At 52.3% G+C, this 20,751-nt stretch overlaps 2 protein-coding genes across 6 annotated transcripts in view; one reads left to right on the forward strand and one right to left on the reverse strand.

The window, feature by feature from the left end:
• Positions 1-20,751, reverse strand: part of RASSF4 (Ras association domain family member 4) — a 34,516-nt gene that overhangs the window by 10,583 nt on the left and 3,182 nt on the right. For 3 of the 5 annotated variants that reach the window (XM_070236277.1, XM_014733447.3, NM_001242540.1), the window contains 3 exon segments: positions 14,404-14,499; positions 12,097-12,172; positions 580-722 (listed from right to left, as the gene is read on the reverse strand). In XM_070236277.1, coding sequence (XP_070092378.1) covers positions 580-722; positions 12,097-12,172; positions 14,404-14,465 — 281 coding nt within the window. In that variant the 5' untranslated portion in view covers positions 14,466-14,499. 5 annotated transcript variants of the gene reach the window in all.
• Positions 4,966-6,298, forward strand: DEPP1 (DEPP autophagy regulator 1). The gene is made up of 2 exons (XM_005602633.3): positions 4,966-5,103; positions 5,651-6,298. The coding sequence occupies exon 2, from the start codon at positions 5,678-5,680 to the stop codon at positions 6,266-6,268; it is 591 nt and encodes a 196-aa protein (XP_005602690.2). The 5' UTR covers positions 4,966-5,103; positions 5,651-5,677; the 3' UTR covers positions 6,269-6,298.

Below are 20,751 nucleotides of genomic sequence, written 5' to 3' on the forward strand. Positions count from 1 at the left end.
GGTGAGGAGGCCAAGGCCCACCAACAAGAAGACAGGTAAGCATTTCCTCCTGAACAAAACACTTTTCTGATATTAAAATAAATCTGATATTAAATTCTGATAAACTTATAAAAATGAATTCTGATATTAAAGTGAAAACAGAGCAGTAGGAGGCAAAATTTGTGTGATTTTTAAGAAAGAATGGGAGGTGCTGAGAAATATTCATCAGGCAAAGGGTGGGGAGCACCCTGGGCTACAGCCCTTTCTCCTTGCAGTCAAGGTGGCTCCTGTGAATGTTTGAGAAACACAACTGGAGGTGATGGGAGCCTGGAACATTCTCCAGGAGGAAGGAGACTTGGTCGTCATGTAGAAAGATCACCCTGGGTGAGGCTGCATGTTGGCAGGCGAGGCTGTGGGCTGAGGCAGCCAGGGGGTGACAGGGCTGAGGCTGGGTAACACTCCCAGGCTTGTGCCCATACAGGAGCAGGGCTTTTGCCCCGAGACTGAGGACACCACCCTTCAGACACCCCAAACAATAAGCTCAGGTTGAACAGGTGTCATGGAGGCCCCCTGACCCCGCCCCACCAGCTCAACACTTACGGGTGGCAGCTGGGCCGTCCGGGCATCCAGGAGGCCGCAGAGAGGTGCACTCGCTCCCTGTCATCCTGTATCTGGAGCCGGATGGGCCGCCTCAGTCCCCAGGCAATATTGAGGAGCCCCTCAATGATCAGAGCCCCTTCTTCCTGTAGGAACCCACAAAGGTCAGCCTCTTTCCCAAGATCAGGTGTCCTCAGGGGTCACTGCCTCCATCCCCGAGCCCCCTCAGGACCCAGCCCCTCATCCATGGGACTCCAAGTACACTTGGGCCCCCAAACATACCCTCTCCTCCTGAGGTCCCGCATCCCCCGAGGGAAGGCTCACAAACTTCTACGTGCTCTGAGGCATCAGGCCACGGGGCCACCGGGCCAAAAAGAGGAAGCCTGAGGCATGCCCTTCCACTGCTCAGCCCATGCCTGGTGAGAGGCATGGCCAGGAACAGAGTGGCTAAGTCAGGTGTCCCACAGGAACCTAGCTGCTGTCCGGCAGGCATGTCCACAAAGCATAAGGAAATACTTTCCTGGGAAGCACGGTCGCGCTGACACCAGTGCAGCACAGGCACCTCTCCACCCACCACCATGCCTGGTCACCATGGTCACCAGGTCCTGCTGGGAACGTGCCGAGGACACTGGATTTCATGCCACCAGAGCAGAAGTGGCTGTTCCTTCTCAGCCCTACCCTTCTCCCAACACTGTTCTCATTAGTGGGCAGAAACCACCCCCAGATTTCTAAGCTGGCTGCTTTCCCGAGGCCCAGTCTTGCTGTTCTCACCACCTGGGACATTGCCAGCCCCACGTCTCACCACTGACACGCACACTTAGAATATCTATAACAGCTCTCATTCCGTGTCCTCAGCCAGCCTTGATTTCCCCAGGTCTGTGGATGGCAGGGCTACTCACCTGTTGCCAAACCCTGAGGTCCTAATTGACAGAGCTCTCCAGAGGCTCTCCTAGCCAGCGCCTACCAGCACCCCTCAGGTCCTTGATTCTGTTTCTCTGGCCTATTTCAGCCTCCTGTTTATGCATGACCATGTCCAGGCTCTCTGTGCCCAGCCAGGCTGCTCTGCTTGCAGCCTTAGAGCATCTGCCAGAAACCTTCTTGGCCTTACTCTTCACCAGAGCCATGGTCCTTCCAGCTACGTGCTCTTAATCTGCTTTGATACTAGTCTTTTGGCAATGAACTTTAAGCATCATTTTCCCATTGCTATCTCAAGCGCCATTTTAGGTTCACAAATCCTGTTTCTTTCTCCTTGTTGGCACTGAAAGCCCTGTAAGGACAAGGGCCTTGTAGAGAACTTCTTTATATCCCTGGCAGCACTTACAGAGGCGTCCTGCAGTGTTGATTTCATGGGTAGTTAGTAATGGTTTAAAACTCCCTGCCGTCTGATCAAAGTTATCAAAAAAACACATAGCTTTTTTTTCCTCTTTTTTTATTTTTCCTTTTTCTCCCCAAAGCACCCCCGGTACATAGTTGTATGTTTTTAGTTGTGGGTCCTTCTAATTGTGGCATGTGGGATGCTGACTCAGCATGCTCCGACGAGCGTTGTCATGTCTGTGCCCGGGATGTGAACTGGGAAAACCTGGGCTGCTGAAGTGGAGCACGTGAACTTAACCACTTGGCCACAGGGCTGGCCCCCAAATGCTTCTTTTTCTTTCTTTTAGTTTTTTTGAGGAAGATTAGCCCTGAGCTAACTACTGCCAATCCTCCTCTTTTGCTGAGGAAGATTGGCCCTGAGCTAACATCCATGCCCGTCTTCCTCTACTTTATACGTGGGACACCTACCACAGCACGGCTTGCCAAGCGGGGCCGTGTCCACACCCAGGATCCGAAGCGGCAAACCCCAGGCCACTGAGAAGCGGAACGTGTGAACTTAACCGCTGCACTACCAAGCCGGCCCCTACACATAGCTTTCTGAAATGACCTTGAACTATTTGCTAAAAAAGCAGACAAACACAAAAAAACAGAGCTATTTGATAACCACTGATGTTACACAGGCACAGATATGTAACTAACCCTCCCTATAAAGACTAGATTGATCCGTGGAAGTTAAAGGTCTTACAGGGTTAGCAAGAAAACCCAAAGTGGGGTTCAGTTCTTTGTTCTCAGTCTTGGGTTCGGATGCCCCTGTCAGATGTCAGCACTTCATTGGAGAGAGCCCAGCCCCACCTGGAACATCTCGGCAAGTTCATTCACGCAGACCCAGCAGCCCCACACTGGACCCTGGGTGGAGGGAGACAAAGCAGAGATGGCCCCGGTCATGAGGCGCTCATGTGGGGGGAGGAAAAGAGGGCACAGCCGCGGCAGGGGCAGTAGGCTGGAGACACCAGGGCCAGGCCTTCAAAGATGCTGCGGGCAGGTTCTGGGGACCTTGCAGTGAGGAAGGAGGCAGGAGGAATTGCTCTGGGACTAGGAACGAGGGGCTGAGGCAAAGCTGCTGCTTCTGACGTCAGGGATAAGCTGTGCTGGGGAGTGGCTGGCCCGATGTGACTCAGGCCTGATGTCTCTGCACAGGCAGCTTATGTGCCCCTGACTTGTTCCTCCATCAGAATGGAGGAAAGGCCCTGTCAGCCTGCAGCTGTCTGATCAAATCAGAGGAAGCCAGAGGTCACAGCGGAGAACCTTCAGGCTACTGGGCAGCCCTCACCATACAGGCAGAGAAGGGCGTGTAAGTGGAGGCAGGATGAGACCCGGGTCCTGGGGCCTCGCGTTTCCATAAGCCAGGAAGTCATTCTGGGCCCTCTCTCTGTCCCAGTCAATATTTCCCTCCTTAGCTCAGCCTATTGACTAATTTGCTAACGTGCTAGTGAATTCAGAGAGTCAGAGAAAGAGATAAAAGGCTCTACAGAAGCATCCAGACAGAAAATCTGTCAAGGTGGGAATTGCCACATCTAGTTATAAGCCTGATTACCCAGCTCTGACGGGCTTCCTGGCCCCACGCTTTTGCCCATGAGGAATACCCCACCCAGAATGCAAGAACTTGGGACCGCCAGCCCCTCCAGTTTGCCTTAGGAGTCTGGGATCAGCCCAATAATCAGACCTCAGGCTTGGGTTGCTATCTCAGTGGCTGCTTTCTGTCACCTGTGGCTGAGGACTGCGTGGATAATCTAAGAAGTCTGAAAAAGTGCATGGCGCCAATTCTTTACCAAGAGCTTTCCTGGGACCGCCTATCTCATCCTCAGCCGCCTCTGTGCTGGTCACCCCTGGACATCTGCAGTGGCTTATAATGCTGCCCAGATGCTCCCTGGTCTCCCCATTAGCTGCCCCTTTAGCCCATGCACAGTGGCCAGGCAAATCCTTCAAAGCAGAAGCCAGACTATTGCACCCTTGTTCAAACACTGCAGTGTTGTCCATCCCCCTCAGAGGGAAACCCAGGGACCACACCAAAGTCCACTGACTTCCTCCCACATGGGCCAGTCATGTGGGCCCCTTGCTATCTCCTGAGCATGTCCAGTACACTCCTTTCAGAGGGGCTTTGCACGCCCTGCCCCATCCACTGGGAACACAAACCCCTATTTGTTCAGATCCCTGCTCAATGTCCCCTCTTAGAGATGACACTCCTGACACTCTGCCACAGCTGTCCTGTACTTTTCTTTGCAGCTGGTATCAGTTCCTGAAATTACAGCACTGATCCACAAGCACTTGACCGTCTCCCTCACTAGAAGGAAAACTCCAGGACACAAGGACTTTATTCACTGCTATGTTCCCTGAGCCTAGAGCAGTCACTGGTGCACAGGAGAACTAAGTAAGATACCTGGGAAAAAAGTAAACAGACAAGTTCTCCTTGGAAAGCACCACACCTGGGAAGCAGCAAGACCAGGACCCTGCAGGCTGCCCTTGCCTCAGAGCAGGCCCAGGGAGCTCTGCCTCAGCCACCTCCAGGCTGAGCCCTGCGTTGCCATGTCTGGCAAGGCTGCCTCACAGGTGCAGGCACAAGGCTCTCCCAGAACTAGAGCTGGGCAGAGTGTTCCAGGGTCGTAGGGTGCTGGTGTAATCTGTAGTGGGGAACTCTTCTAGGGGGTGGTGGCAGACCCTAGAGCTGCTTGTGGGAGCCCAGTGCAGCTTCCTCCTCCTCTCCCAGTGGCCTGAGGTGGCCAGGAGTCCTGTCCACCCCGCCCCGACCCTGCCCTGCAGAGTAAACACTCCCAGAGCCTCCCACAGGAGCAAACACTCTCCAGGCTGGCAGCTGGGCCAGGCCCCACCCACCAAGCTGTTTTCCTCTGAGAGCCTTCCCAGGCTGCTATTTTTGGCCCTCGTGACAGTAATTGATGGCTGGTGGAAAGATATAAAAGCAGCTGCCAGGTCTGGGGGTTTGCAGACAGCTCAGGGAAGATTTCGCTCTGGACAGTGGCACAGCAGACAGAGGCCGTGGCACATCGTCCTCACCGACCTCCTGCCGGCGATCCGACGCGGACATAGGGCTCTGACTGCTGGCCCCCCATCCCTCTGCCCTAGCTTCTTGGGGACTTCCCACAGACTGCCCTTGCTCATCCAGCATCCCTGCTAACCCCCAGAGCCCCTCTGCCACAGGTAAGAGAGAGCAACTGCCCTCTGGTTTGAGATAAAACAAAAAGGCTTTGTGTATCTTTGAGGGTGGTTCTCTACCTGGGACTTGCACAGCCTCACTGCGGATTAGAGACCAGTTAATGGCAGTGATAACAGCTGTAGAGGGCTTTATATTTATAAAGGGATTTCACATGAGGTGTCACTCCATACATTTCTCACAACCCCTGTGTGGTGAGTATTTATAACCCCATTTTATCAAGGAGTAAGTCAAGGCTTTGAGAGGTGAACTTGCCAAAGGTCCCCAGGTCAGGAAGTGGCAGAGCCTGGTTTTACCCAGGTTTCCGCTGACCCAGACTGGGTTCTCTTATCTGTACATGTTCCTAAATGATAGTCTTAGGTACGTGGGCTTTTAATATTAGCAGGAAGGAATGCCCAGGGGTTTGCACCTGGTCTAGAATCTGTAGGCTTCACAACACTCAGGCACAGGATTCACACAGCCAGCCTCAGATGAGGGAGGGGACACGGGGGTGTCAGGATGGCATGCAGACTCTCACTCTCTGCCAACCAACAGGTTGCTGCTTCTCTGTCGCTGGCAGCCATGAGGTCCCGGCTTCTGCTTTCTGTGGCCCACCTGCCCACAATCCGGGAGGCCTCGGAGGAGATGCTGCCCGGGGGGCCTGGGCAGGAACTTCCAGCCTCCCCCAGCCTGGATGACTATGTGAGGTCTATCTGTCAGCTGGCACAGCCCACCTCAGTGCTAGATATGGCTACAGCCAGGGTCCGACCCAGCAGACCCCACCGGACAGCCCGAGCCTGCGAGAAGAGCTGCCCCCCTGGGTCCCTGCAGGACATCACCACCCACTTCAGCACCCAGCAGCCTGCAGCGCCCAGGCCCGGCACTGCCGACCCCCTGGACTGGCTCTTTGGGGAGTCCCAGGAAAAGCGTCCAAGCAGGAGAGAACTGCCAAGGATGACTGGTCCTTCTGCTGAGCCCAGGGGTCCACGCAGACAGATGGACAGCAGCAAGGCCTGGAGGGCCCCCAAAGGGAGGCTCGGTGATGCCAGGATGCCCAGACACTCTCTAGCAAGACCACTGAGGGATGGGCACCAGGACACCCCCAACAGCCGCTGCCCCAGCAGTGTCCTCAAAACTCTCTATCTGCAGCTCCCGGTGATCCATGAACTCTGACCCCTCCTCAATAAAGGCTTCTGTACCGAACATGCAGGTCTATGTCATCTCCCCACCCTCCCTCCCCTGAGGTGGGCCCTGCCCCTGGCAGGTCTCTGGGAGGGAAACACCTTTCTGCAGGGGCTGCCTGCTTTGGCAATTTACAGCAAGACCCCTACTCTGAATAGGATAACAGCCTATTTCACGTGATGTGATCCGGCTCACACTGCTCATTACTGGCTGATCACCTTGGGCAAGTTGGTTAATGTCTCTGTTCCTTGGTTTTCTCATGGGTAAAGTGGGGGAAATTAATGGGACCTGTCTGCTGGGCTGTAAATGTGATAAAACCCACACACCTCATGAGGCGCATGTTACAAGCCCATACACGGAGTAGCTGTTGTCTCTGTGGCTGCCTCAGAGGACTGGAAATGAGGTTAGGTGAGAGAAGAAGCGAAGGTCTCAGCCCCCCACTGGTTTCAGAGCGAGGCCCTGGGCACTCCCAAGTCAGCCTCTTGGCCCCCACCCTCAGAGTCTGTGTTCCAGGAGGCCCAAGAGAAAACATGAGGTCTCAGCAAATGTACCCACTGTGTTTCAAGGGACCTGTCCAGGGGTGCCTGGGAGAAGCTCAGTGGCTCCAGCCCACAAGTTCTGTTGTGTCATCAGGAGAGTTCTCCCCATGCTGAGGGCCAAGACAGAAGCTGCACCAGCTCAGCCTGCAGGGCGCCCAACGCCTGGACCAGATGGCCCCATCCCCCTTCATCCCCACTCCTACCCCCTCCACCCAGGGGGGCTCCCAGCTGTGGGAGGAAGCCCAGGGTGTTGTCCAGATGTCCTGCTTTCAGGCAAGTCCAGGGACCAAGGCCTCACCCCACAGAGGCTCAGGCCAGCCTGGGCAGCCCTGGGTCCCCCACAGCCTGGCAAATCCCCGTTCCCGGAGGCATCTGGTCAGCAAGGAGGTAGGGGTAAGGAAGGAAGGTAAGGAGAGGGAGGATTTCCTTCCTCAGAGAAGCAGGTGAGGCATCAGACAACTCAAAAGATATCAGGCCTGAGGACCTGTCACCCTGTTCCCTTGGGCCAGGCTGGAGCTGGCTGACCATGGCTTGGGCAGAAGGGACAGAGACGAGAGGAAGAGGACAGAGCTGGGCCGGCAGCTGAGCTCACTGCCTACTTCAGTGGACATTCAAACTTTTCTGGCTATTTTTAAATTTCTTTGGACTTTAATAACGTTTATCTGTCCTCTTACATGTGTGTTTTGTGGAGAGGCAGAATGTAAATCAGATTTAAAAGAAGTTTCAGACAAGCAACTTAGTTTCCTTATCTGTAAAATGGGGGCCCCAACACCTACCCTTCATACCTACAGGGCTCAGGGAAATGGGACAAGTGAACGTGGAGGTGGAGTTACAAGCACCATATACAAACGTTTGCATCTGTCACAACCAGCTGAGTCTCTGCTCAGCTCAAACCTGCGGGTCTCTCACCTTCTCCGGAAAATACATGCGGGGCAGCCTTCAGCCAGAACATCCTTAGGAGGTGGTGGGCAGGCTGACCTGCCGAGTGGGCGCCTCGCTGGTGAGTGGATGGGCTGGGCTTATTGGGCCCAGCCTCACTGCAGCCCCTTCTGTGAAGCACTGTGACACTAGGTCAGAGGGAGGCAACTGGGATGATGTTGGCCAATTCCCCCCAGCTCAGAAACCACACTTCTGTATTTGGGGAGGTTAGAGGGCGTGAAGAGACCCTTGGACTCTGGGCTCCTCTGCTAATATCTCCCGATGTGAAAGAAGTTAATGATACCTTCAAAATATGCCAAAATATTTTTTTTGTTTTTGAATAAAGGGCTGTGGGAAGAAGAGGCTTCTGGCAGTGTCCCAAGCTCCTGCAGGACAGAACAGCTTAGCAGAAAGTCCTCACGGGGTGGGGGTGGGGCCTGGGCTAAAGAGCAGTCTCATTTCCTCCCACCCACTACCGGAATAGGGAAGGCACACAACGCCCAACCCAGAGGGGCAGGTTGGGAAGCACTCTGGGGTGCCCAGGGAATATGTTCAGGGGCCGAGCACTCACCCAGGGGCCAGTGGTTTGTCAACTGCCCATCGTTCCTGCCTTTAGGCCTCAGAAGAAGAGGGATCATTATAAGAGGGAAGGGCACCCTGACTTTCTGCCCCCTGGGAGAGACAGCGCTCTTTCCTTTCACACATTGAGCAGGGGGCCTGCGGCTCAGGCTGGGGACTGGGAGTGGTGCATGCTCCTGCCACCAGGGGGAGCCTGCAGCCCACTGAGTGCTGAGCGAGAGGCAGGTGGGAGGTTGGGGCCACAGGCACACACCAGGACACGGGGGTCCTACTGTCTCTTGCTCACACAATTTGTCAACGGTGATATATTTACCCACTGGTGTTTACAGGGTCTGTTTTTCTCTTGAGATGCCAACCAACTTGGTTAAAATGCTTTGCTATCTTCAAATGCACAGATTGCTCCCAGATACTCATGCTTTTCATTGTAACACAAGCAAAATTATCCCAAAGGCAAGACTTAAAATGAAGGAAGCTAGTGCCTTGGCCTCCTGAGCGGGTAATCCCTCTCCCCTAGCCCTTAGGAGGCTGGGGCAAGGTTCCCAAGGAAACACTTGCCCCAGGGTGTGCCCCCTGCCCACTGACATACTTCATCTCTCCAAGTTCTGTGGACCCCAGACAAAGCAGCAGAGGAGAGGATGCCCCTGAAGTGTAGTGGTCTGGCTACAATTGCTCCGGGGAAGCCCCAGTGACAACGGGGCGGGTCTTCCAGGGCCCCACATGGCGGTGAGAGAGCACACACCCGGTGCTGAGCCCCTCATCAGCCAGAGGAAACTTAGCTTGGGGATCGAGGGTGACAAACAGCATTCTGAGTCCCTGAGGCTTGTTGAGTGATATGCCACCAAGACCTCCAAAGACCTCCAAAGCTTAATGCTGGAAATGATACTGCTGTATTATAAACTTCTGTGCTCAGGCCCGGGAGCCATGCCAGCGTCTTTCACCTACTACAGTGCCATCTTGGATGAGAAACTTAAACTCTGAGAACCTCAATCTCTTTGTCTGGAAAGTGGTCACTCCTACGTTGCAAAGCTCTTGTATTACAACTAATAAAAGAGAGGCAAAGCATCTGGTGCATTGGAGGTGCCTGGAGAATCGTGGGTTCCTCCCGTCTGCCTGCAGTGCCCAAGGAGAAGTCGGCCTGGGGAGGCCCTGCAGCAAGTGCCTAGAATTGCAAGTTCCCCAAGGCCCAAGAGATCCCACGTCTGCAATCCGAGAAAGTGTAGAGGCCCTGGGTGGTGGGTGGGTCACTGAGGGATGTGGTGTCCCAGGAACCAGTCATGCATTTCAGCCTCAGAACCCCGTGCCTCCCAGGCCTACAGCCTGTCTTTAGGGTGGTGGTGACCTCCCAAAGACGCACACTCCCTCAGACTGGGATCCTTCACTGTTAAGGCTCCAGAAGGTTCCTGCATGGTACTTTTTGGCTCCAAGGAGATCAATTCAGACCCTCACATCTTCTTTAGGGCTAGGAAGATGAAAATCCCTGCTGTGGGATGTTAACTTCCTACCTCTGGCAGCTGTCAAGGACACCTCTTCCCTATTGTGGGTCCCCACTTCTCCAGGTGGACTGTCCCTTCACATACAAATACAGGGCACAGGTTTGGGGCTTCCCAGCCCCACTCCCCACACAGCTGTTCCTACAGAGGGGATTGTCTTGGGGAATCCCAAGAGCCAAGACCAAGCTCTTAGACTAGTGTTTCTGAAACTTTGCCTTCCATCAGAATCCCCTGGAGGGCTTGTTAAAACACAAATAGATGGGTGAAGAGTTTCTGACTCAGCAGGCCTGGGGGAAGGAGGGTGATAGGAATTTGCATTTCTAACCAGTTCCCAGGTGATGCTGAAGCTTGTTGGTGTGAGGACTATAGGTGGAGAGCCACCATGGTCTTAGATCAATCCCTGAATGGCCCAGGGCTGAGCAACAGGGCCCAGCCCATGCCTTCAGCGCAAGAACCAAAGTGAGCCTAGCTCCTCACTTAACAGCACAGATCAAAACTTCCCAGCGCAGTGGAGCTCAGGACTTACCCCAATTTGTCCCACACCTGTACCTGATGGCTAGTCATCCCACACCTCTGCACAGGTATCACCCTGTGCCTGGCCCACAGGATGCGGAACCAGGTAGGCACCTAGGCCTAGGTCTGCGGGTTTACCACCCAAGTAAGAAAAGAGACAGTGAAACCAGAGAAAGCAGGGCAATGGGATCAGAACCTGCAGGTAGCAGTAAGGGCTGAGCCAGGGCAGGCTGATGAGACAGATGTCAGAGACCACTCCGCAGGGGAAGAACATGAGGAAGGAAGCACAGGGCAGCATGGAGGGGATGGGGAACAAGATGTCAGGGCTGGCCCCAAGGCCCTGTGCAGAGCTTCAGGTCAAGGGGAGGTGGACCCTGAGGGGTATGCCATCCAGGTCATCACACACAGCCCAGCTCTGCCTGGACCATGAGCCAGCAGCCTCCCTCCCATTTAGGCTGCTGAACCATGACACTGGCCTGGCCTGGCTGACTGGAGGCTGATGGAGGCAGTCTGGTGAATGGGTTCCAGTTGGCCCTCCTTCCTGGTACTGACTGGCAATCCCTAGCTGCCTAGACATCAGGGCTCGCCCTCTGGTCTGGTAACTGAAGAAAGATGTGTGGCTGTCTGAATAACTAATGGAAGCCAGGACTAGTGAGCAGAGTGGCCTCTTTCTGGATGAGGTCTCTGTGGGTTGACCTGGGCTTGAAGTGCCCTTTCCTGTGTTCAACAACAGAAGGGGGACTTGGATGCCACTGGTCAGACTGACTGGCCGGAGAAAGTCCAGGAGCCAGCCCGATCTCACCCTCAGACACCTCCCAAATAAAACATTACCACTATAAGACTCCCCATTAGGTTTTACAAATAAATTGAATTAGACCAAGATGGGGGCCCAATGTCCCGAGTGGGGTTCCCACGTGAAAGGCAAGACTAGGCCTCTGCTTGATCTGCCTGGTGAGTGGTTCCCCGAGCCTAGGCTCTGCTGGCCACTCCATGGTGTCTGTTTGGCCTACAGACACATTTTGTTTAGCCCATAAGATGTTTCAAGGTTTGGGAAATTCCACGTGAAATTCCAGATATCTAACTTCTTTTGAAAAATCAGAAAGGGTCTGGCTGTACTTAGCCCACATTCCTGCATAGCAGTGATGAATTTGATCTGAAGGCAGCAACAGGCTGCGGACAGGACACGCTCTCCAGATTCCTCCACTCCCCACACCTGCCCTGCCTCTTGCATTCAGGCCTGCCTGGCCCTGTGAGCATCTTTTGGGGAGCTCTCCTCCATCTCAAAGCTTTCCTCTGATGTTTATTATGATTGACAAGCATGGAGGCTGCCTTCACGCCTCAAGTGTCCTGTAAAATTGGAAGCCAGGGCCCTGTGCTGAGTTCCTTATTTGCGCTGTGGAATGGGCAAAGAAAGGATCGGGCTGTGTGGTCTCAAATATTTCCAACTCCAATATCCAGGCAGTTCATGTAGGCAAAAGTGCCGGGTGGGAGGAGAAGGGCCACAGGTGATTTCCACCTGCTCTGAACTCTCCCAGGGAGGCTCAGGCCCTCAGCAACCCGTAGGGGACCTCAAAGGAGAGGTCCTGGCTACTGGGAACCTGACCCCCGACTCAGAGGACAGGTGACCTTATAATTCATTATCTGAACTGGGACACTTCAGAGAGTGCAAGGGATAGTCTTAACAATGACCCTGGGTGGGAAATAACAGGTAGAAACCAGGGCTGTCTTCAGCAAACCAGGATAAACGGGGACCCTATGAATAAAGAGAAACAGGCCTTACCTCTCGGTGTCTCAGCTGAAAGCTTCTGCCCTCATGATAGCAGTTGTAGGTTTTCAGCAGGCTTAAGAGCTCCGACCTGAAAAGGTAAAGGCACACACACAATCTTGGAGCACGGCCAGGCCTTGCACAAGGCGTTGGTTTCACTGGTCTCAGTTTCCTGATTTGTAAAATGGGCATAATAGTCCCATCTTGCCAGCCACACATAATCAGTTGAGAAATAAGACTCTGCCATCAGACACACACCTTTTAGTCTTCCAGAGGACTTCTCAGATTAGCCCTTGTGGAAGGCATAGGAGTGGGGCTGAGAAGGAAGCGAAAATCACAGATGGGCCACATCATTGCACAGCCAGGGTGTTTACACACTTTCACTATTACAGATAAGAGTGCCTGACAATCTCCCTGAACTTTACTCCTGAGTTACTTCCTCAGAATAAATCCCCTGGGCTTGGATTACTGGCATTTTAACGACTCTTGCTTTTTCCCCATATTACTTCTACAAGGCCCTGGTGTGCTGCTGTGGGGCCACCATGAGAGGCGCCTGCCTCTTCCCCATCCTGACTTTCTGGAGGTATAATCAAGGGATGAAGGTGACAGCTGTGGGAATAAGATACTGAAGGCCCTAAGGAGGCCACTCTGCCCAAACGCCTTCTCCCACGAAGAAAGGGAAAGCCACACTTGTCCCTCTGCTGGCGTGGAGCAGAGAAAAAACGAGAACAGCTCCCTGGTCTCAAGCTGGGCTCTGCAGGACAGTGCAGTCCCATAGACATGAAATGTGAGCCATGCATGTAAGTTAACATTTTCTAGTAACTATATCACAAAAGAAAATGAAATAGGTGAAATTTGTTTTAATAACATATTTTATTAAACCCAATATATATAAAATATTATCATGTCAACATGTAATCAATATAAAAATTATTAATGAGATCTTGCTCATTATTTTATTTTGTAAGAAGCGTTTGCCACCTGGAGCCTCTTTTATAGTAACTACACCTTTCCAGCCACAGGTCACGTGCCCGGCAGCCACATGTGGCTGGTGGCTCTGCTACTGCATAGCACTGCTGTAGAATCTCTTTAGGCAGTGATTTCTCCCACACTCAAGTGACCCAATGTGTGGATGAGCAAAACTTGCTCTGGTGTTCTGGTGTCATCTGTGTGTGACATGGGGATAATGGCAACTGACAGGGGAAGCGATTTACAACTTCATGGCATTAACAAAGGAGGATTCAATGTTGCACATTCACTGCGCTTACAAGTGAGTCAATGCTGACCATAAAATTATTAGGATATGTGTACATGAAATTAATCGTGTTATGGTTATTATTATTATTATTACTTTTAAAAATATTGTTACATTGGTCTTCTTATAAAATTTAAATAAGGAAAATGAAGGTAAGGGCAGTTTGTGAAATGATAAGATGGAATGCTGCCTGTTTTCTCAGGGTCCTCTAGCAGGAGGACCCCAGGGGGCAGGTCCTCAGCAAAAGCTAGCCCATTTCAGGAGGCTGATTTGTCTTCAGGGTGGCCAATAGGAGCTGCCCAAATTTAGAAAATATTTGGACTCAAGACATAAAAAAGCAAGATAAAATAAAAACTATACTGTTCTTTAGTTCAAAAACGAATTTGAAAAAGTATCCCCAAAACTTTTTATGATGAGATAGAGAATAAAGAACATAAGCAAAGTCAAAAATCATTATGTCAATAAAATACACTTTTTTCAATAAAACTCAAAATCAGGGGCTGGCCCAGTGGCGTAGCGGTTCAGTTCACGCACTCTGCTTTGGTGGCCCAGGGTTCGCAGCTTTGGATCCCAAGCAAGGACCTATGCACTGCTCATTAAGCCATGCTGTGGCAGCGTCCCACATGCAAAATAGAGGAAGATTGGCACAGATGTTATCTCAGGGCTAACCTTTCTCACACACATAAAAAAGAACAAAAAAACCCCTCAAAACTGATTTTGAGGGTTTTTTGTTTTTTCCTAAACTGTTTAACACAATAAGAGTGTTAGGATTGCTGTAGTTTTCAAATAAATTAAATGCCATCTCTGCAGAGTCACAGAGGGCATTGTCACACTCTCCTGCTTTTGTGGGCCCGAGAAGGCAGGGGTCAGACTCACACCCCAAAAAGATATTTCACTTCCAAAGAGACAGGCTTCCAAAAGAAGTCCCTCATCACTGTCCATGGGGCAGGCACGCTGTCCTATCTATGAAGAACACCCAGAATCCTTGACCCAAAGGCTGCCTAAGGCAGAGGAGTGGCCACAACAACCGCACGTCTGAAGCTCCCTCTCTGCTCACAAAGGCTTACTTCAGAATGGACTTGCTGTTGCTGATGGGCACGTGAGAACTGGGTGGACAATCTTCCTTCATCTTCTCCTCTTGTTTGCAGACTCCAAGTTACCTGCTGGGAAGATGAGGAAGGATGTAGAGACAGGCGAGCCTGGAGGAGCGCCGGCCTGTGCAACACCCAGAGTCCTGGTGCAGAGTGCGGGGACCTTGGCTTCACCTCCCACCTCCCCACTCTCTCCCACCCTCCACCTTCACTCCCCGGCACAGGGCGGCTGAGGTTGAAGGGTCAGGCCGAGAGGACTTAACACGGCCCCACACCCACACATGTCAGTCAAGCTCCCCCTGGCAGGGCAGGGTCAGAACTGCTGAGCCAGGCGCTATCAGCTCCCCTCCCCAAAACTCTCCATCAGTCTCCTAAATGGTTCAGACCACATGCCCTCTTCCCTCAGCCAGGACATCCTGGATGATGGTTTCTGCCTCAATAGCTCCTCCAAACCTCCAATCACCCTGGGGCTTTCTCCGCCATTCCCACTGAGCCCAGTGGTAGCTCCATTGCTGCCTTTAGAGTCAGTACACCTGAGCCAGCTCTCCTAGTGATGGGTTCCTTGGTACTGTACTCACTACGTGCTGGACACTGTGTTGAACATTTTCTATGAATTAGCTTATTTACTTGCAACAACATTATGAGAGAAGTACCATTCTATTCCTGTTTTATGAGTGAGAAAACAGGGACAGAAGTTAAGGACTTTGCCCCAGATTCTCAGTGGATAAGTAGTAAAGTCACTGAACACAAGCATTTAGACCCTAGATTCTGGTCTCTTAACCCCTTCTCTATACTGATCTTGGACAGTGACTTAAACCCCCCGAGCCTTCCTTTTCTCATCTACACAGTGGGGTAATCCGTATCCTACAGGAGTGTTAGTGGATTCACATATCTGTTCATATCTCTTCCCATTCACGACCTGGAAGGGTGTACGGAGCTTCTCAAACTCTCGCAGGGTTTCTTTCATGGCGGGTAAGTCCACTAGAGCCTTCTCTGTCTTCTTGGCATCTTCTGCACAGACTCCTACTCTACTCTTCTCTCTCCACATTACCCTTGCCGAGGACCTTCTCTCATCAAAGCCCCATGTGTCAGGCAGTGAGCCTCAGCTTCACATACATACACACACACACACACTCTCTCTCTCTCTCTGTCTCTCTCCAGTCTTAACCCTGCCTCTACCTCCCTTCTCCCAAGATGCAGTAGGAATCTGAGGGGTTAAGTTACACTGGCAGGTGGCACAGACAGGGCACACAGCCTGCCCTTCACACCACAGAGACTGGCTCCTTCACAAAAGCCCAACATCTGTTCACACAAAGCTGGCTCAGTCATGTCTTTCCAGCCTGTGTGTGTGCAAGTGTCACTGGGAGGCTCAAGGTCAGGTCCAGCTGCTTTCATATTAATGTCCTCAGAGTGGATGGAGCACCCCATCCCCTTGGGCACCGACTTTGACCAATCCAGCACGCTCTCTCCCTCTTGTTTGATACCATTCACAAACAAGACGAGCCTGCCTCCTGGGGTAGCACCAGCCCTGAATGAGTACTTGATTCTGGAGGCAGAGGAAAAGTGGAGAAGGGGATGATTTCAAGGAGGTGGGCTTCCCTGTGACCTCAGAATCATCCTATAAATACCTCCCCTCTGCCTCGATCCAGAGTGAAGCAAGTCATGGCCTAGACAGAGGGCAGGCCACCTTGTGGGGCAGGCCCCCAGCAGTGGCCAGCAGCAAGGCCCTTCCTCCACAGGGCAGAGGGAGGAGCACCATGGGGGCTAGAGCTGGGGACCTCCAGCTGCATTCTTCTCAGCCTATTTCAAAATAGGGTTTCAGTTCCTCAGCACCTCAGCTCTCCTGTGGAAAAAGTGATCTGCCAGGCTCCTTCTCTGGGTAGTTCCTCAAACACTTATGATGGGGAAGCTGGCTTCAGCACAGGCTAAGGCAGTGTGTCTGGGTTTCTCGCTCAACACTGTGTCTGTGGGTCTGTGGCACAACTGTCTTGCTTTAAACAAGCGCATTATAGGAAGGGCTGGATTTACTCAGAAATAACACAAGGTGGGTGTTTTCTCACCTCCCTCTATAGCCAACTTCTCTCCTGCTCCTCCTCACTTCCTGCTCTGAGCTCCAGCCTTCCTGAGCTGCTCACAGCTCCTATCTAAAAGGCCCTGTGCTTCTTCCTCACTTTGAGCTTTTACAGCGCTGTTCTCTGCTCAGAACACAGCCTGGGCCTCATCCTACGCTCTCAGGTTAGCTCCTCCAGGAAACCCTTGGGAGCAGCCCCCTCCTGTAACGTCAGCAGCAGCTCCTCTCTGCCCAGCACCTGCTCCTGGCTCCTCACCGTGCCAGGCACAGCAGGGCCTGCCTCTTCATTTGACTCCCCCAGAAGAAAAGGAGTGTGGTGGGCAGGGATGTTGCTTCTCTGCCTCTTCTTTCCAGTATCGAGCATTATAAGAGTATTATAAGAATATTGGAAACCTCATGGGATCTCCCAAAGTCAACTTTCCCAGAATTGTGCACATAAGCACCAGAACAAATCGTGTACACATCTCCAGGGGCCAGGGAGATGATCTGGCTGAGAGACACTGGCCAGTGGAGTCCACTGGGAATTGGGGGACACATTCCTCCTCTAAAGGGGCAGCTTTCCTGGTTTTCAGGAGAAACTAGAGATCTAGATTTGGGGGGCTATATTTCACCATTTAAAGCAAGGTGATGTGGCAGAGAAATTTACTGCCCCTGGAATGACCATGTGATGGCTCACATTCCAGCCCCCTGCAGCTATGGGGCCAGGTGACGAACTCTGCAAACAGCACTGTTTTGTGTCACTCCCAGGCCAACACGTTGAAGCTCATGCATGACCCTGCAGCTCTCCTGTCCTCCACTGTGGTGACTCAGAAAGCCACATGTTCCAACTGGTGCAGCTTCTTTATGGTCCTCCTGGGTCCTTGAGTGCCTCTGTGGACCAGAGCCCTCTGCCACCCACAATGGACATGAGTGAGAAAGAGAAATAAACCCCTGCTGTGATAAGCCACTGGTGTTTCAGAGATTTGTTACTGCAGCAGAAACTAGACTATCCTAATATAGTAAATAATTCCATTAAAATGAATACATACAGTTAAAAATAAAACGTAGCCAGAGAAAACATACTTGCAAGATAGATGCCCTTAGTGGGGCTCCAGTTTGTGACTTCTGATTCGCATCATGACTCAGTTTACAATACTTTCACCCTCCCACAGTATGTGGGGAAAATATCCATTCTGCTCTACGTAATAGAAACATTTATAAGTGGAATTCTCTGTAAGTCAGTCAGTGATTAGTTATGAATAGAAGATGTTTCCTAAAGAGCTCTGGGCTGCCCCAGACCTGTGTGGCTTCAGTTGCTTGCCTTTTCCTCTCTGAGTCGTAATCTTCCCATCTGTACTACGAGAATATTAATCTACAATGGGTTAGAAATTTTCTCAACTGTAAAATTTTTAGTTCAAATGGAATACGTATGCAAATCAGATTAAAGGGGGCCGCTCTGGTTGACAGTGAGGTGGGTGGAGGGAGCTCCATCCAGGGCTTTGCCTCGGGCTCCAGTAATACTATTAGTAAAGCACTGTGCTGAGTAACACATGAGATCCTCTACACTGGCCTTCCGGAGGAGTGCTTCACCCTCAAGAACCTGCTTATTTAAAGGACATGACCAACACGGTGAGCATTGCCAGTCAGAGGTGGATGGCATCAGCTAGGGGAGGCTGCTCAGAGGGAATCAGGAGGAAAGTGAAGGAGGGTCCTGGATTGCAGACGGCAAAGTGAAGGGAGGAAGAGGAAGGCAGCTCATGGGGTAAACAGCTCAGTTTGGCATGGACTGAGAATAGGGTACACCATCCAGGTGAGGGCAGGAGTTAAGTGAGCAGAGCTGAGGGAAGCAATGCAGGGCCCACTTCAGCAAAGGGTGCTCTTCCAACTTACCGGGCAGGGTCCAAGCCTTATGGGGTGATAAACTTGACCCCACAAGAAAACAGTTTCTCCTTTGAGAGAACCACGTATTTCTGAGTCCTCTGACGTTCACTGTCTGCGTGACCCTAAGCAAGTCACGCAGTCTCTCTGGTTCTTACATGTCCCATCCCTCCACCCTAAGCAGGCAGCATCTCCATCTCCCTGAGCTCCAGACCTGAGCTCTGGTACCTCTCACAGAATTCCACTCCAAATGTGAACACTGTGCATTTGAGTCTCCTTTGCCAGACTGAAGGCTGACATGATTTTCATTCATTTTGATACTCCCCATGTCTTTCGAGTTCTAAAGTAAGCTGCAAGTGGCCTAAGAGGCATCCTAGAGATAACTTGATGAGAGAGCTTCAGAGGAGGGAGAAAGCACACACATCCCTGCAAGAAAGCAAAGGGAGATTTCTCTCCATTTGGAGCATGTTCCTGAAACGTCCCCTTAAACACTCGCCTCCTTGTGCATTGGGCAGGCCTTAGAGAATCTCTAATGGAGTGTTTTTCAACCTTTCATAATAAGCACAATCTTATCTTTAAATAAAACCCTAGGCAGAAGCCCAAAACACAAATGGATTAAGGCGAGGCTGCTTTGGTTGAAGCAGGAGTCAGGGAGAGGAGAGGATGAGCTGGGGCCAGACTGCCATCCAGGCACAGTCTGAAACCACAGAGTGACAGATGCAACTGGGCAGGCCCAGCCCAGTGTTGAAGGAGTCCAGCCTTCTGTGTCCTGGCCTGCTCCCCTCCCCCAGGCCCCAGAGCACACAGCTCAGGGCTCCACGCTTGCTTCCCTGGCTAGAGGGGGCTCTGTCCCCACCCAGAGGCCTCACTGCAGCCAGGGCCCCCTGTCCCCCAGAGGAGAGGCCCCAGGGCAGTGTGCCAGCCATGGTTACCTGTCCCCAGTGAGCAGGCAGTGACTTGTTTTCGCTTTCCAGTTCAGCGGCTACTCCGTCAGCTGGGTGGAAGGGCTGCTGAGGACAGCTGGCACCACAACCTGTCCTCACCATTGTCCCTGGCCTTTGATTTGAGACAAAGGACACTGAAGCCCTTACAACTGCTAGGCTTGTCCCATCTTCCCTCTTTTGTGGTCATGGAGTTGTGATCACAGAAGAAGGCAGTGCTGTGGCTCCTCAGGTCCCCACTGCAGCCCGGTGGCAAAGGAGAAAAAGACGGCTAATGAAGTGCAGTTTTCATGAAGACTATGCACTGCCTGCTTCTTAGTCTTACAATGCCCTCTCTTTCAAAAATTGATGGCAAAAATAGATGGTCATTGTTGTCCTCACTTGGCAAAATGGAAGATGCATCAGTGCCAAATTACAATGTCCTGAGGATGTCTGTGAAATCTGAGAGCTTGGTTACCCCTGTTCTGACATTTCATAAAATTAGGATTCTTATTTTCTTATTTAGGCATGATTAAAACCAAACACATAAAGAAAGTGACATGAGAAGCCAAAGAAAGGAGGACAAAGCATGTGGGGCACAGCTGGGGGCCTTTTGGCCCAGTCTGTTCCCACTAGAAGGAGGTAGGAGGTCTCCAGGGAGAAGGCATGTGCTGGTGACACTGCCATGCATTCCTGGGAAGCTAAAGCTCCCTGCTCTGCAGCCCATGGCCACAACTTTCAAATGCCAGCCAGGGACAGCAGGACAGCACTGAAAACAAGGAAGCTTTAAATGAGCCGCCCTGGCACCTGTCAGCCAGCAAATGGCAGGCGGTTGGGCAGGGGAGAAGCTGCAGTGCCTGCTGGTACCAGCTGCCTCTGAGAGGGCATCTGGCTGGACACAGGCCACTCCTCAGCAATACATTTTTGCTGAGAAAGCCAGCTTCTGGGATATGGATGGCAAGCATCAATTCAGCAGCTGCAGCTCCTGCCCTCTTCCACACTACTGTCCTCAGCCCTCCTCCCTGTGCCACCATCACCTTGCTCTGGCTTGGCCACACCCCTCCCCACCCCAGCAGTGATGGCTAGGAAGCCCTGGGAGGACACTGTGCACAGCCCAGAAGGAGGTGATGGTGGTGACCGAGGGAGAGCAGGAGAGGAGGCCACAGAGCTACCAGCCACCTCTACTCACCACCTTCTCTTGGGCCGACCCCATGGACCGCAGCTTGCCTTTACCTTATCCTCCCCACCTCCACAGTCCGGGGCTCCCACCAGGTCTCGCTGAGCCCATTCTGGCACCCAGGCCTCCCTGACACCGTTGCCCTTCCTCTGAAGAGCCTGGCCCTTTGCACCCATGCAGACTGGCCTTCCTCACAGCTTCCTGACAACCCCAGCCCAGAGGCAGTGCCTCACTCAGACCCCTGTGGCCAGATTTCTGGTTTCTGACCTTGCTTTCAAGGCACAGCAACCTGGGGCTAG

The sequence above is a fragment of the Equus caballus genome, chromosome 1 (genome assembly GCF_041296265.1).
Source record: "Equus caballus isolate H_3958 breed thoroughbred chromosome 1, TB-T2T, whole genome shotgun sequence".
Taxonomy (NCBI): Eukaryota; Metazoa; Chordata; class Mammalia; order Perissodactyla; family Equidae; genus Equus; species Equus caballus.

Bases quoted from the DNA above. Each gene is read 5' to 3' on its own strand.
- DEPP1 (XM_005602633.3), top strand. From the start codon at position 5,678: ATGAGGTCCCGGCTTCTGCTTTCTGTGGCCCACCTGCCCACAATCCGG.